General features: G+C 37.8%; 1 protein-coding gene across 17 annotated transcripts in view; it reads right to left on the bottom strand.

Annotated features, from left to right (window-relative positions):
- DOCK10 (dedicator of cytokinesis 10) overlaps positions 1 to 17,474 on the bottom strand; it is a 245,037-nt gene that overhangs the window by 33,794 nt on the left and 193,769 nt on the right. For 13 of the 17 annotated variants that reach the window (XM_073359912.1, XM_073359906.1, XM_073359908.1 and 10 more), the window contains 11 exons: positions 16,847 to 16,948; positions 13,551 to 13,675; positions 11,625 to 11,737; positions 10,242 to 10,379; positions 8,287 to 8,469; positions 7,552 to 7,662; positions 5,869 to 6,084; positions 5,036 to 5,093; positions 4,585 to 4,683; positions 1,711 to 1,817; positions 378 to 500 (listed from right to left, as the gene is read on the bottom strand). In XM_073359912.1, the coding sequence (XP_073216013.1) occupies positions 378 to 500; positions 1,711 to 1,817; positions 4,585 to 4,683; positions 5,036 to 5,093; positions 5,869 to 6,084; positions 7,552 to 7,662; positions 8,287 to 8,469; positions 10,242 to 10,379; positions 11,625 to 11,737; positions 13,551 to 13,675; positions 16,847 to 16,948 (1,375 nt within the window). Of the gene's footprint in view, positions 1 to 377; positions 501 to 1,710; positions 1,818 to 4,584; positions 4,684 to 5,035; positions 5,094 to 5,868; positions 6,085 to 7,551; positions 7,663 to 8,286; positions 8,470 to 10,241; positions 10,380 to 11,624; positions 11,738 to 13,550; positions 13,676 to 16,846; positions 16,949 to 17,474 lie in introns of those variants that run through there. The other 4 variants (XM_073359915.1, XM_073359922.1, XM_073359918.1 and 1 more) reach the window with 3 other exon arrangements.

Here is a 17,474-nt window from a genome sequence, read left to right as displayed (position 1 = left end):
AACTGAGCTAAAGGCCAATATACTCATTTCATGTAGGCTATGGAATAGCCATGAAGATGGAACAATGTTTGGTCACTACCTTCATAGGTGACAGTATATGGTAATTTTACTAACGTAGGTCTGAATAATGAAAACTATATCTATGGGATCTCAGAGCTACAGAAACCATAGAAAATGTATTTTCACAGGGTTTCCATAACCTTGCACAGGCTTCAGACAAGATATTTTTAACTCAGTCATCAAAAGACGAAAGAAAACCCTCCAGCAATATTAAAATAAAATTGAAATATGCCAATTTAAAGAACAACACTAGTCTGTGTTTTCCTGCTACTCTTTGTTTTTTTAAGACAGGCATTTTAATTGGAAACCCAGCTTACTTTAAAATCTCTTTGTTTCTCAAATACAGCAATGATAGGCTTGTTAACTCCAGCAATCAGTTCATATCTTTCAGACTTCCACAGGTATTCAACACATAACTCCAGCTGCTTCACAAGGATATTCTGTAATCCCACAAATAAAAATTCTATGGTGACTTGCTTGTTGATAGCATTTGGTAATTATGATGACATCAACAGTACATATATATTGTTTTATTTCAATATGATTTCTTCTATACAGTAGGTTAATATAGTCATAAGAAGTTTAGTAAGAAATTGGTGAAAATCATTTGGCAACCTGCTACAGTCTCATGTAGGACTATGTACCACTTTAAAGATTCAAAATGCCCCAAATAAGAAATTCCTAAAGCTTCAGAAACCACCAGCCATCATATATCTGCAGCCATGCTTCTGCAAGCTACCACAAGAGAAGTAATGCCAGGCTGGTTCAGTAAGTGCTTGGGCATTTGAAGAACCCACAGGTGATACACAAAGTGGTGCTACCTACTGGATCACTAGCACTCTTCCATCAGAGCCATTAGCAAGTTAATGGATGAGATATAAAACATTTATAGACAGAAAAAGACCCCCTGGCACTTTTTTGGAGGAGCAGAGGGATGTTTTAGTCACGGTTCCCCGTATTCCAATTCTGGTATTTTACAATCCGCCAAGCTAAAATTCCACCCCAGTTATTTAAATTGGATGTTTTTGTGGCTTTATTGTGCATTGTTAAACAGTTGTCATATTTAAGGTGAAAAGAGTCTGCATTGGGTAAAGTGATCCCTTAATATAGTTTATCACATTTATATTGTGCGCAGGTATCATATAAAAATGTTATTGCCCTCCAGAAACATATGCGTATCTTTTAGCAAAGGCTACACTACAGGTTTGGGATAGAACTAAAGAAAAGTTCTTTTTCCCTCACCAATAACAGCCATTGCAAATAATTCAGATCTTAATCCATATCAGAAACCAGAGACTTTTAAAGACTGGGAGAGCCATGGAATACATACAGTTGGCCAACTATTCAGTAAAGAAACGTTTCTAACTTATTTAGTAATCAAAACTATCTTTGACTGTCCCACTCTCTGGTGGTACCAGTGTTTTCAAGTTAGGCATTATAGTTCTTAACTTTCTAGAAAAACTGTTTTATACAGAAAGCTAATTTTAACAGACGTAACGGCATCAGGTGAATTAGGAAAGAAATTTACATGACAAGGATTTATAAACCGGTTAACACTTCATAAGTAAATAAATAGTTAAAAAAAAACCCTTAAAGTAATAAAGTTAAAAGAATACAGAACACTATTATTTAAATGCTACCATTGCTAACCTCGTTATATGGAGTATCTTGCATTCCAGAATCTTCTTTCATAGCTCCTTCTTCTTTAATGTTTGGGGTAATATTTAGAAAAGCTGGCCATCCCATGGAAAATAAGCCTTGACGTACAAGCCATAACAATACTAATTAATACTTGTATAACCATGGATTTTAAAAGGCTATAGGATGTTGTAAAATGACAACCAATTTTATTTAGCTAGGATTATTACTTGTTTATTTTTTTACAATCGAAGTGATGAGTGCCACAAATAGAACTGATTGAATTTATGACACATTCTTCTAAGTTCCCTCTGTGGCATAAATCCGCTTGTCTAGGCAGATACACTAATATGTATTCATACGGCAATGATCTCAGAGAAATCTTCTCCTTTCCTCTGCGTGTCATTACTCTACTTGTGTTCTATCACTCTGCCAACCCATATAAAACTACACATAGAAGATAGTATTCTACAATAATGGTACAATAGCATTACTACAGGGCTAGAGTCTCTCACCCTTACTCATGTTGACTAGTACAATCGGCCCTTATCCCTGCAAAGACTTACATACATATTTAACTTGACACACTATGTGTAGTCCTTCTGAAGTCAATGAGAGCACTCATAGTGCATAAAATTAAGCATGTAAGTAGTTCAGTGGTTTTCAGCTAGATTATGTACAAAATACAGTATTACTCACTAAGGGTAAGATTGGCAGAATCTGACCCATAGTGATTTAGGCCACTAATACCTTAGTGCTTTTTAAAAGGAAAATCTGCCAGAGAAGGTGATGTTAAGACAAACTTCAGAAACACACGATGTTTAGGTTTCAGAGTAGCACCCGTGTTAGTCTGTATACGCAAAAAGAACAGGAGTACTTGTGGCACCTTAGAGACTAACAATGAAGTGAGCTGTAGCCCACGAAAGCTTATGCTCAAATAAATTTGTTAGTCTCTAAGGTGCCACAAGTACTCCTGTTCTCTTTACATTATGTTTAGTTTAACAGCAGAAAAATTTGAAGGACGGTAATCTATTAAATTTAGAGTGAAATATACTGTACCACTGTGCATGGAAACACAGAGGCACACACCACAAAGGGGTTGCTATTACTATTTGTTTTGACTTATTTGACGTTTTACTGCCTCTGAGTTTTGACGTTACCCTTAAGCTGTTCATTCTTTACACGCATGACTTCCTATCACACTCCCCCACTTGACGAAAAGCGTACTTCCCTTAATACATTTGTCTCACTCCTGCAGATGATGTGACTTCACCATTTATGAGCTATCAGACTACTCTCTCCTTTCTAAAACACACATCTTATTCTCCCCCACACCCAAAATATTTATTCTCTTTTCCACAGAAGCAATTCTTTATGGAAGCTGTGCCAATAGAGCTAGCTCATGCTGAGAACAACCCTGAAATGTAAGTTTAATAAACTAACAGAGATTGGCAGAGGAACAATATAATTAAAGACAAAAAATCTTATTTTTTATTTCTCTGCTATGCTCTAAGTAAAATAATCTAGACTGGCAATTATGTGTAGACAATCAGGTATGGGGCCTGATCTTCCTTGCACTGCGGTCAACTGGGAGTTTTGTCACAGACCTCAGTAAGAGCAGGATCAGTCTCATTGCCAGGTTGACTCCCCAGTCACACAACTGATGTTTATATAAGCCTCAGAAAAATGACATTCTGTAGGAGTTTTACATGGCTCCACTCGTCTCAGGCTTGGTACAAATGAAGACTTTACATTAAAAAAAAAAATTTAACGCTTCCTCCTTTTAATAGATTCTAGCCCTAATCGATGCATTTAATGGGTTTTCTGTGTTAATGTGAAAAAGAAATATATTATTGTTGACCCTGAAAATGGTTTTGCAAATGATTGGGAAGTTGAATATATTAATTTGAACATCAATTCTGAGAGGAGCAGCATTACAGTAACCGCAACAACATTTCTTTTTTTCCTTTATTTTTCCCCCTGAAATCAGGTGATTTTATGTAGCCATAAAACTCTTGTGGCCAGAAAAAGTCACCCAGTTGGGGATGAGGGTCCAAAAGTCCTAACAAAGTTAGGGAATTTAATCCAAAATGTAATCACATATTTTTTTCTGCATGGGCATTTCACTATTACACCAAATAAATGGTTGAACCACAAAACTTGATTTATCATAAACTGTCAAAAAAAAAGGGGGGAGGGTGGGGAGGGGCAGGGTGACTAAGACCCAATCATACAAACTGCAGTGTCTCTCCTGCAAGACTTAGCTCCATTTGACTTGATGTGGTAGATACAGGCATGTACTATCTTGCAAGAGATACTCCTGCACCTTGCAGAATTGGGCTTTTAATGTTTTATCATATTATAAGGAAGAAAATGAACTCCAGTTAAAAAGCTGTCCATCATGTACTACGTATAATATCATTATCTGGATGTTAATTTTTTCTGACTGTACAATCAAGGTCTTATTTCTACTTCTGTTATTGGTCATTGATGATGTATAATTGTCCTTTTTAAGCAGTTTATCTCATTTTGAAATGAAAATTACAGGATCCTTTTATGATGTATTTTGTGCAAAGCTCCCACTGACTAAAGTAGGAGTTCCCTGCCTGGATCAGTAGCAGAATGGCTTATTGTTGGTAAACACTGTAACTAGTGACATACCGTACAATTCATCAAGATAATTAAATAGTCCAACCAAAATGAGCATCAGAAAAGTATCACACATATTTCCTAGTATTAATTGCTTTCTATTAAAAACATAATCATGCAACATAATTCTTTTCCCTTTTGAGAACATCTTCTTTCACTAGATCAGTTTAAGAGCAGTAATTCCATTTCCTAAATGATGTTATTTGACCCATAAACAGGCATGGTTAGAACACTCACTTCCTCCACTGTGAGTAGTTAGTAACAGATTACTATCAGAGACTTGAACATCTTCCAGGAGCATACGTGAGGTACAAATCTTTTCCATTTTCCAGTAACCTATGGTAGTGTAAGATGTTATTAGTATAGTGCTACTGGTATGTGTTAATAACATGCATATTTAATAATGACGCACTAACAAATTAAGCATTCTCTTTTAGCACTAAAAAGCTAAACATTCAATTAACCTCTTATGTATAAAATACATATTTTATTATGCTGTTACAATAAGAATTTACTAGCCTCATATCTTAAACATGTGTGAAGGGTACAAGCAGCAGGATATCTTGAAAAGAACACAAATGTGATCTGAATGAAATAAAACAGTTGCAAAATGTATAACAGTTGTATAATGTAGAACAGTTGTATAATTCTCTACATTAATTATTGCATTTGAATACATTGAACTTACCCTTTCTTTTCAGGTATTCTGCAATGAGGGCAGCTATATGGATATAGCACATAGCAGCCTGAAACCAGAGACCATATAAATATATTAAAGTACACCCCAGATCTTACATTATTAGTTTGCTGAGGGTCAGAAACCCTCTTCATTTTTGGAATATGTTTTGGAAAAGGGGAAACAAACTTAGTTTGACAATTTGAAGAAATCACACGTCAAATATCGAAGTCCTTACTCAGGCAAAACTATCATTGATTTTAATAGGAGTTTCGCCTATGTACGTATAGAGCAAGGGTTAAACAAGAGCATCAGGATCTGACCCATAGAAAATACATGGTTACTTTGGAAACAAGATATATTGGGCTAAGATCTTGTGGTTCAATTAATCAATTTAATACAAATAACATTTTTGCCAAAAAGAAATTTTTTTGCTTTGGCCCAAATCATCTCCTGTGCTGAAAAAAAACAACCCAGAAGGGAATGGAAACTACATAGTTTTGTCTTCATTAGGAAATTACATGGTTTAAACACAATTTTAACAGTTGAATTAGCTAACATGAAGCTGGCAATGACCTTGTGGTCACTGTAGACAAGAACAAATCATGCTTAGCAATGTGTCAGCTAGTCATGGTTAATTCCTGTTATATAGCCTGTTATATAGAATGCATATTCAGGCATTCTTCAACCCAGTCCACATCTTATTTTAGTCATCTTGAGGGAAACTGCACGTTTAGCTTAGATGACAATAATCATAATTAATTATACCGAGTTTTTATAGAGTTCTTTTCATCTGTAGATCTCAATCTAAATACAGACTGATTTCTTTGTCTTACGTAAATTACCTCTGATAAATCTCCATTTCTAGCATGAATCTTGGCCATGTTTTCAAGCCAAGTCCTTCGTAATTCAGGTGTACTGGCATATGAGTTTGCTAGGCTGTACTGCAGGTCTACAAGCATCTCTGGGTCTTTCTCATGTTCCTTCATCTGTGCTGTGGCCATTAAAACTGTCCTGATGCGTTTGGTCAGGTCTTTTACCTCTGCTGGAAAGTGACTGTTCTTTGGAAAACATAAGCAACGAATCATTGAAAAGGCCTACAAAGCCATACTTTTATCATGTTAAACTATAGTATCACTGGTGACTGGGCCTGAAGTCAATGGATAGACTCCTATTTAGATCATGCTCATAGTCCCATTATATTTACATATTTTACACAGTTCTCTGCCATTTATTTACTGATGTGTCACAGCATCCATTAGAAACCCTAGTCTATATTCTGATTTCGGTTACATCACTGTCTATATGGAGTAATTCCACTCAAGTCAACGGACTGAGGCTGGGGTAATAAGCAAAAATATGATCATATGTTTGTAAAGGGCTGCTAAATTTATTTCCAGATTGGGATACACTTACTGATGCAAGTAATACCTTAACTCCACAGGTAGCCTCACTAACGTCAATGGCAGAAGGTAGTATTATTCAGTGTGAAAAATGGTATCTCAGCCATTTCAAACCACACAAGATAAAAATTTGGTCTTCCTATCAGCCAGATCATAGATTATTCCTCAAAATATTTATGTCAGTTCTGCTGTTTTTCTTTTTGAGATGGACAATAATAAATTCTGATATTCAGGGTTTTGTTTGTGTTTGTTTTTTTGCATACATGTAGAGAGCATAACGACAGAGAAAAATAAAATTGTGCCTTTCTTTTGATTGGTAGGGCGGAGAATGCTACAAAAGCAGAACACACAGATACAAGGTTAGCAGATCAAAGAAAATCAAAGCTGCCCTTTAACAAATACAGGCGAGACTCCCATGTTACTTACACTAATTTTACATCAGTGTAACTATTGACTTCAATGGACTTACTCCTGATTTACACCACTGTTAGTGAAAGGAGAGTAAGCCCCATAAATATAAAGTTGAAAATGTTTCTTGAAAAGCATTTGACAAGAGCTTATAAAAATACCCAAGTTGTGATTGAAAACTGTATTCTAATTTATTTAGCAGAGTGGGGTCTAAACAGTTTTTAAAATAATACTTATTAGGAGTTAAACCCCTTATTTTGGGTTAGCAAATTGTTCACAAACCAATCTGGATTTTCTATTAACATATTTATTATTCATAAGTATTTGCTAAATAGTTGGAAGAATAATTTCTAGCCTAAATATCATTTGGGAACTGTTAACTTCAACTACATGCTATTCATGGTGTTTCACTGGTCGTACGGCATAATTTCTGCTCCATGATTGGATGAGTGAAACGTTTTCAAAAGGAGAATGACAAATAGTGAATAACAAATAATAAGTTCAGATGTATAAACTTTCATGCTATATTTATTAAGATTTTGGGATTCACAAACATTTACCTAAGTTCCTGGTAGTTGCCTGACTACTTGAGAAAATAATAACATGAACCATGAAAAACTAAGTCAGTCCTTTTATTCATGAAGGTATTTGTGAATCAGTTCTTCCTATCATTCAGTCATCTATAACAGGTAGTGATAGACACAAAACCTTTCTTACTTTCATCTGCTTGTCTCCATTAGCAAAATTATTTATAATTGCAAGTGAATGCTGAAACCGAGATCCACCAATCCCTGCATCTGCGATCAATTGGCTTACAGCTTTGATGAGCTATGGGTGAAGAGGAACAAAGAACAGTGTATGGTTATTAATTAAAAGCAAAGTCTGGACATAATTTTAATTCTCTGCTTTAAAAAACCAGCAAGAGGTGGAACTGATAGGGTGAGAGAAAAGGGCTTTCCACAAATATTTTAACAAGACAAAATATAAGCAAATATATAAATAAAAATAACAGATCATCTTCTATATGTTTATAATTGTTTACATTTTAAAATGTGAGATCCCGTCTCATCACTGTATTACTCCAGTTTTATGTTCATGTATCTGTACTGATTGAATCACACTGCTGTAAAATTAGAGAGGAAAATTAAGCCCACACTATTGACACACTGGGTCAGATTTGCTCCATCAGCTATGTGCTGTGCCTCTGATGCAACGAAGCCATAAACCTGATTTAACTGGCCAGTTAGTGAAGTTTGCAGCTGTTTTGCATCACCAGCACAAAGCGAAACAGCTGGAAAGAACTGGTGAATATGGCCCAATGTTTTCAGACATGCCAGAAAAATTAGAATGACACAGAGAAACTGTGATTTGCAGAATTCAAAGAGTCATTTCAGTGGACTATTTTATATAGCCCGTATATATTGTTTAAAGTGCATCTTACACTTCACTCACCTGTAGATGGGACCTGACTATTGACTTCTGCTTGTTAAATTCAAAGTTCTTTCTCATGAAAAAATAAAGAAGAGCAGATGCCTCTGTTTGAGTTGACCGTGACCTATGGTTACAGCATTTCAGGATTTCATAGCAGAATGATCCACACATGTCTGCTTGCCCTTGAAAAAATGCTGGAGGAAACTACAGGGAAAAAATGTCAAAATGTTTAGCACTTCTCCCACTCCCTGCTACATTCATTTTGAATCAACATATTTTGTTTCAAACTTTCATTAAAAACAAGCCTCTCTCTCAGACACTCCAGTGTCTAGCAAAAACATCTGCCACTAGCTAAGCATTCTCTTCTGTGTAAAAATGAAAGTAAGTGAAAACGGTGTGTGCAAGTTATGTACAAAGCATTAACCAAAACCTGTTGTGTACAAAGCATCAGTCAAATTGACCTTCCAAATTTGTATTTGATGCACAAATATCATCATGTGCACTGAAAGCATAGTGAGGGGCAGCAGTGGCAATGAAAATAGCATAGTCAAGGGAAGTGGGGAGAGTTCAGACACCATTATAAAAGCTGACCAGTGAGGAGAAAAAAGTTTGGAATAGCACTACAGCTGAGGACATAATGGATGTTTTGTGGAAGTATGGAAAGGTTGAAAAAATTCATTTCAGTTGGACTGAAAACAAAAATTCCAAAATATCGGTGAATCCAAAAGTTAAAAAAAAAAAACATTTTGGATTTAATTAAATGTTTCAGTTGACCTGAAATACAACATTTCAATTTGAGCATTTTTAAAACGTTTTTGAATTTATATAAAGACATTTAAAATAAGTTTCAAAACAAAAAGTTATTTCAAACCAAAAACTGGAAACATTCAAGGGGAGGGGGTGTAAAGGGAGGAGGAGGTAAGGAGAGAGGGCTAGGTTATTTTCAAAACAATTGGTGAAATTGGCATGAATTCATAAAACGTCTCAGTGTTGCCAAATCTGATATTTTTGCCAGAAAACATTTTGCTGAAAAATTTCGTTCCTCTCTATTGATTACCATAGCTTTATGCCACATTAAGCTAGTGTTCCTCTTGTGGCCAAGTCTGAACAGCATTAGAAGGCAGAGAGTATAGGATGTAAAGGTCCAAGTGACTCTGTTTGCTGAGAGCTATTAATCACAGGATGGAGACAGTAGAAAACAGAAGGAATGAGAGGAGGGAGAAGATAAGCACGTTTGGCGCAGATCTAGATTGCTATAGAGATTATTATCCCCAAAGGAGCCACTACTGAGATCAATATGCCTACAGCCATTCGGAGAAAGAACACAACCCCTGCACGCAATGGGATGGATGGATGCGATGATGTTAGATATTTACTCTCCTGCCGCTGCACATGTTCCTCTGGCTCCTGGCAGTCTGGTGTGTAATTTAAAGCAGGCTGTGGCTGGTTTATCTTATATTCCTTTGGCCTTTGAGCTATGTGGCTGGGAGAAGCATGACCATATTTATTTTTTTTGCAATTTACAACCATTCTGGAAGAATGGCATGTAGCTTAAACTTTTCTCCACTACTGTGTTCCATGCAAGGGACTGGACAATCAGATCTATTTTGTTTAATGTTACTAAATTACAGTAGCATTTCTCCTCAGCCACCACTATAATCCATCTGCCAAATCCCTGATTATTTTTTTGAAAGGTCCTCAACTCCAGCTCCGATTTTGTAGCTTTTAGATCTGGTTCCCAGGCACAGCGAGGTAGTTCAGTGTCTAGAGGTTAGAAAATGCTCCCATAATTATTTGTACCTACAAAACTGCAGATAGTAAATCAGAGAGTGTTTTTCAACACCGATCCCTAAATACCAATGAAACGAAGAGACAGAAAGCACCTTAAAGTGTGAAATCCTCCACCAGGTTGGATTTGTTGCACTGCCCTGCCAACCTTATGCAACAGCTTTCAAATGGAATAAAAGTATAGTTACCTTGCTCACAAACAACCGCAAGGCAGCAAAGACATGCTTGAGGGCTACTGCTGACTGGTTGACTTGCAAAAAGAGCAGGTAGGTATCAAAGACCTTTTTCATCAGTGCATTCTGGCAATCAGATTGCTGGAGTTGTCTCTGAAAAGTTAGCACACAAACAGGATTGTAATATTTTTAAAATAATGGAACAGAAAATGGCTCCTTTGTTTTTTTTGCACCAAGTCCTAATGTGTCCAAATGTGATGGTATCTTTAATGTCAGCCCTACAAGTGCTTAGAAGTTACCTGCAACATGAGGCATTCCCCATGGGCTGTGGGCTCTTCATACCTACAGTAATATGGGACCATTGTTTTCCACTGTTTGTTCTCCCTTCTCTTTCCCACAAACTACTACACATAGCACTTAGGACAGGGAAGTGGGACTCATGAGAACTAGGTTCTGTTGATGGCTGCCACTTTCTATCTGTGTGACCTAGAGCGAGTCACTTAGGTCAACATTTTCTAACTTAAATGCCTACAGTTAGACTTCTCAATCCATATTACATGAATGGCTTGATCAGTGGCCTGACTTTAAGAGGTGCTGAGCATCCACAACTCCCGCTGACTTCAGAAGAAGCTATTTCAGCATCTCTGAAATTCAGATGACTTTGGCCATGTCTACACTTAGCACTGCTGCAATCGATACAGCAGGTGTTGATTTGCAGGTCTGGTGAAGACACGCTAAATCAATGGCAGAGTGCTCTCCCATCGATTTGTGTACTCCACCTCTCTGAGAAGGGTAAGAGAAGTCGGTGGGAGAGTGTCTCCCATTGAGACAGCTTGGTGTAGACACTGCAGTAAGTCGACCTAAGCTACATTGACTTCAGTTATGTTATTCACGTATGTTATTCACATTTGGGTCAACTTGCTGCAGTAGTGTAGACCAGCCCTTTTATTCAGGTGCCTCAGTAAGAAGTTAGCAGCCTAAGCTTTAGGCACCCAAGTTTGAAAAGTTTGGCATTAACTTCTCTGTGCCTCAGTGTCTCCATTTTTAAAATGTGGTAATACTTACCCACCTTTGTAAAGGTATTGAGATTTTTTAATGACAGGTTTATATGAGGTCAAACCATTACTATCATCACACTGTAGCAAGTGATGCTGTTTCCATGGGTCATCCCTTTTCCTAGCTCTTCTGCTCAGCCAGGACACTTTAGGCCAGTACCTACATGAGGGCTTACTACTCCCTTTCCTTCACTCCACCAAAACCCCTCAATAATAGAATGATTTGGCATTATATTTGTTTCTTTGTAATGTACTCACAGGCATTTTGAAACTTTTTAAAAATTCTCTTTTTGCTCAAACCTGTGACACCATTTCAAGCAGAATTTGCAACAATAGAACATACCTGGTGGTTCTGAGTGAAAAGACACAGTAGGTCAAGAATTGTGAGGCAAACCTCTGTGGCAATATTTGCCTCTGTGTCTGCGTAGTGTACAATGTCTGTTTCATTGGAGCTGCCTGCAGCAAAAGAAGTGGGAAGAGAACAACAAGTGAGTATCAAGATAAATAACGCTCCAATCAGATCAAGAACTGCTTTCAAAGTCAGTACAAACATTCATTCCTGAGCGTGCATGTTAGCTAAAGGGGGGAAGAGGGTTCTTTGCTTTAATTTTGTTAATTTTGTAACAACTTTTCAACTTTGCAGAATATTGTTTCTTTGTTTGCTTTTTTTCATCACAGATTACATTCAGCCTGACAAGAGATTTGAACCATGAATTATATCCTATCATCACATCTCCTTCAGAAAAAAATTATGTGCAATAAACAAATGTATACTTGACATTTTCTGTCACACCGTCTGCCACTAGTTACATATCTTTTTCAGGTCTGCCTATCTGTAACCGTTAGGTCTGTTAAGGGCTAACTGTAGGGTACATCAGGCTGTGTGTGCAGAGGGCATGAAACCACTAGCAGCTGATGGATGCACTCTACCTGTAAAGGACAAGGGCATGCAGGTTGCCTTCAGAGGACACGGGAAAAGTGAACTCTTACGTAATAATTAGTACATATAAGTGAGCAGTGTGCATTCATTTTAGCATCCCCTTTAGATGTTAGCTGTGCAAAATGGGAATGGTACACTGTCCTCACCTGTTTAGGGTATCTTAACACTGCTGGAATCAAAACTCCGCCTCACCTTCCAGTCAGGGAGTACAAGCACTAGAATTCTGGCTACACAGTGGGGGTGGCAATTGGAGAAGAAAGAATCCCTAAGCCTTCTCCCCTCACACAGGCATACAATGACTGCTAAAATCTGGCAATGTTTGTTCCATAGGTGAATTAGCAAATGCTTGACTTGTCTGTAAATGCTATAATTCTAGAATGATATTCTAATGCTACAATTCACTTCAGTGAGTTACAATGCTGATGGGGAAAAATGGATATTTATATTTTAAAGCCTCTACTCTCAGAGGTCACATTACTGTATTTGCTCACTGACACAGAATGCCATTCTTATGGTTAAACAGAGACATGTGTAGGTATGCTTTAAGGATACCTGTTATTTTTTAAATGTCCAATACACACTACATCTTAATGAGCACATAAAATATTACCTCTTGATTTTGGGATTAAAAGGAAAATTGCTGTGAAAAATACTGAGGCATCCATTTTCATAAAATCTGCTTCCTACAGATTAAAGCACCGGGATATGAAAATGACAAGGAGATGACAATTTGCAGCAGTTACAGCCACACTCTATTTTGAAGAGCTTTATTTGTCATGATTAAAGACGGTTGAAACATTCAGAATTTTGAAATTTTTTGATGGAAAACAGGACAATTTTTTCTTGACAATATTTGCAAACAGAGTCCCCATTTTTTATCAGCTCTAGCGCTTATCCTATTTCAGCTGTTGCACACCTGACTGTACAACACTCCCAGGGGCAGGTTCTCAGATGGTGCAAATTACCATGGAACTTAATGAGCTGGCAAAAAAGTGGGTGGTATGAATCCACTGAAGTCTGTGGGAAGTCAGCACCTCTGAAAAGCAAGCTGCTAATTTCATTTTCAAACTATGTGTTTAAGTACCTATTTTCAGGTTCTGATGTTTGAAAGTGTTGGCTTTTTTTTTCTTTACAGGTCTATGGTCCAACTATTAATATTCATAGAAGTTCCATTTCAGCCCAGCAAAGCCCACTGAAAACAATGTAAAGACTCTCATTGACTTCAATGGGCTTTGAATCAGTCTCTTATACATCGTGGTGCTGGGCTCTATAGAGAAAGCTAAGATAGAGAGACAGACAAATAAGTAGATTCATTTCCTTCATACTTACTTGCCATGCTGCTGTCTATCATTTGCAAGAGTTTGGGGTTGGAAAATGCATTTTTGCCACGGATTATTGGTAACGTTTGAGATCTGTGATGTTTGTGGCCATCATGACTGGAAGTAGAATGCATCCTGAAATTGAGAGAGCACCGTTTTTTGTTTAAATGTTGTTATCATATCCCTATAGTTTTTCCATGTCTCTCAGAATTATCTGCAGTATTTCTCAATGACCCAAAGGGAGACCAACTGATGCAAAATATTTCAGGTTAATATAGCGGAAGAACAAAGTCAGCAAGGCATATATAACACAAGTAGATGTTCTGTGATTTCTTGAGATCACAGGAGACATAACAACATTCACTTATTACTAGGAGAAGCATTGGTTTAAACAGCTGACTAATGTTTACACAACGGCCCTTAGGGGAAGAGGAACTGAGCTGAGTTCTGTTGGTTTAGAATACAGAAAAAACTATTTACACCACAAAGTATTAAACACAATTAATAAATAATGGGGGACTCATGATTTTAGAATGGACATTGATCACAAAAAAGAAAAATTCTTTTTTTGTATTCTGCTAATGAATACAATAGACTATTTTGCTAAATAGAAGACATTTAAAACTAAGGGCACCAAATACAGGCACATCCATTCATACATAGGTTCCAAAATAAAAATGGCCTTATTTTCAAAAGTACGGGGAATCTGCATCCACTGGTGAATTCAGTGAGAACTGACAGCATGTCTGAAAATCAGGTCCCTTTTATTTAGGTGCCTAAATATGGATGCCTAACTTTAAGTACACAGTTTTGAAAATTTTGTCCTCTGCACAATTTATTTTCTGCATACAGGCCTAGAATCTGTATGAGTTTTGACTTGCACAGTTAGCGCATGATCAGTCCTTCAGAAGGAGAGGAGGGAGGGTTACCCGCAACCTTCCTCCATGGTTTCCAACCCCATGCCCTACCACAGAATGAGAAGGAGGTTTGTTTGCTGAAAATCACAAGTTTCCTGAAAGCCACAACACTCAGGAGAGCTGCCAAAAGCCATCCAAGTGGAGAGCTTGTGCCTCAGCACTCCTACCCTGACTCCCCACAGCTTCCATTTCTACATGACCCTGAAGGAGATCTTTCTTTAGTAGACTTTAAGGCCAGAAGGTACCAGTATGACAATCTAGTTTCCTACATACCACAGGCCAGGAAGATTTACCTGTATCAGCCCCATAACTACTGGCTGAGCTAGAGTGTGTCGTTTAGAAAGACAACCAATCTTGTCTTGTGCAATCTTTAAGGACTTCAACTGATTGAGAATCTACCACATCCAAGTAGTTCCAATGGTAAATTACCCTGACTGTGAAAAATATTGGCCTATTAGCTGTGCTACCCAGACCGCTCTGATACCCTAACCCTCTTTTCGCAGGGGAGGGGAGGGTTGGCTGCATGGTGTATGATGGGGTCATCAGAATTGTGGGCAAGGGAGCAGGATGCCACAGATGGTGGCTCCACTCCACTCCATCACCTTCTGTCCTGCTCTCCCAAAGAGTGGAGTCCCATCTCCTCCAAATACATACAGGCAAAGGGTGGGCTTTGCCCTTACCTTTTCCCACCAAGAGTAACATGCCCAAGAAGAGGCCCTTCTACTTGTGGACATGTAAGGTAGAAAATCAGGACCCAAGGCACTAACAGTTTCAGCAATAAATTGAGCATTTATGTGTACTTTCCACTCAACTAAAAATGTCTCTGATCTGTTGGTAATTATTTGATTATATTACAAATATTTTTAGACTTTCAAAAGAGCTCAGCTCCCTTTCAGTGGCCAAATTTTTGCTACCCAACATGGTGCAAAACTGGTTCTAAGTGCTGCAATGGAAACTCCTGGGTGAAAATCTGACCCCAACTGTTGAGCACTTGAAAAGCTTACTGTGGATTACTTTGAAAATCTGGCTTCACATGCACATGAAAATACATTGTTGGTCACCAAATGTAAATAAATAAACATACACCTTCAAAAGCAGAGTGCAAGTTAGAAGAGCCATTGAAAAGTAACAATATTTTATTTATCTCTTAACATATGTCTTTGCCATTCCTTACAAATATTTTTTATAGCCAAAAGGGCTAAATGCTGCTTTGGGAGGATGCAGACTGTAGCAGTCGCTTGAAACAGCTGCAGCATGCCTCATTTGTGGTAGTTTTAAAATTTTGTTCCACCATGCTGGTTCTCCTGTAAACATGCAGCAAAACAATGGCCTCTTCATGCTTTAATTCAAAGGCACCTTGCCAGTTCCAGCTGTGAAATGAGATCAGTGCTTATTCTAGAGGAGGGAAAAAGGAATGTTTCCTTTTCCTCATGTTTCATTTGTTCCAGCCATATGCCATGATACAGGCTTATGATGTTGGGCATTATTGGGTTTGAATCAGATGAGCATAGATAAACAATTTTATCTGAAAAGCACAGAGCGGTGTGAATAGAGCCTTTTTCAGCCTGCTCTTAGACAAAGCCTACAAACCACATAGAATCAGAAATTCACTCCCTTCAGTCCTTCTCTCCTGGCTTGGCTGCTCTTAGGGTTGCTACCTCAGGCCATGCAGCCCATACCCTTGATCTTCTTTATCTAGAAAGCCACTCCCACTTCCTTGATGTTCAGATGAGGCAATAAGTCACCTGTCTTGAAGAGTCAACAAAAACTACTTAACCTTTCCCCAACAGGATCAACACCTGGTAACATGGGAGTATGTCAGGTTTTAGAGTAGCAGCCGTGTTAGTCTGTATTCGCAAAAAGAAAAGGAGTACTTGTGACACCTTAGAGACTAACCAATTTATCTGAGCATAAGCTTTCGTGAGCTACAGCTCACTTCATCGGATGCATTCACTGCAGTCTCTAAGGTGCCACAAGTACTCCTTTTCTTTATGGGAGTATCTGTTATAAACACATACACTGATTTTCCCCTCAAGAGAGCATTACGGCTATTACTACAATGCACATTTTACTTCATTTTACTTCTGCAGTTTATTCAGATGACATAGGATAGAACCATTAAATTCTGCTTAAAATGTACAATTTATTGATTATTTGGAGAAAAAAAGACCAGGAAAAAGAAACATACACCTAGCTTACAAAATGGACACAATAATAAATGACTATACTACATGTAAATGTGGAAGTAACCAGATGGGGGCCAAACATACCCACCCAATACGTGGCACTGCAAAGGGGTCTTTTGGTGGATGTAAATGAGATTTAGACCATGTGTTTAGACCTATTTTGATCTGGATTTGGTTTAAGATGTTAAAAGCTTAATAATTACCATTGCGACAGTATACCAGATGTCTGACAAGATGAGTTAGATCCTTTAAGTGTTCCATTATTCTGGGTGGCCTGAGCAAACTTAAAGGCAGCAGCTATTTTCCTGTTAAGAGAAAATAAACGTTAACTCTGTTATGGTACGTGCCCCTGATTAGGTCAGGTCAGTGAAAAACACATATGTGCCTGGCAAAACATAACACAAAGCATGAATTGGTTAATACAGCAACTCTTCATTTTGCTACTGAACTTATGATAGACAGCAAAGTTCATTGTTGTTGCATGAAATGAAAAATGAAGCATCGTAACATGGTGAAACAGAAGTGCACGTTTCATGCTTGACAGCTGGAAAAATGATCTCATGCTCTTCAGCATAATGGGCAGAGAAAAATACTGGGGGCAGGGGAATCTCAGTTTCTAATGCTTTTGAAGCATTCAGCGATTCACGATAGCGCCATTCCCTCACAGTTCTATGGTGACAAACAGAAGGATCTGCTTGTCCTTCTCCGGCATTTGCACTCAAAAACAAGATTGGTTCAAGTAGTGTAACTACTACAGCTTACAGAGTAGCAGCCGTGTTAGTCTGTATCCGCAAAAAGAAAAGGAGGACTTGTGGCACCTTAGAGACTAAC

This window comes from Lepidochelys kempii, chromosome 9, assembly GCF_965140265.1.
Source record: "Lepidochelys kempii isolate rLepKem1 chromosome 9, rLepKem1.hap2, whole genome shotgun sequence".
In the NCBI taxonomy this organism is placed as follows: Eukaryota; Metazoa; Chordata; order Testudines; family Cheloniidae; genus Lepidochelys; species Lepidochelys kempii.
This window is presented reverse-complemented; position numbering and strand designations above follow the sequence as displayed.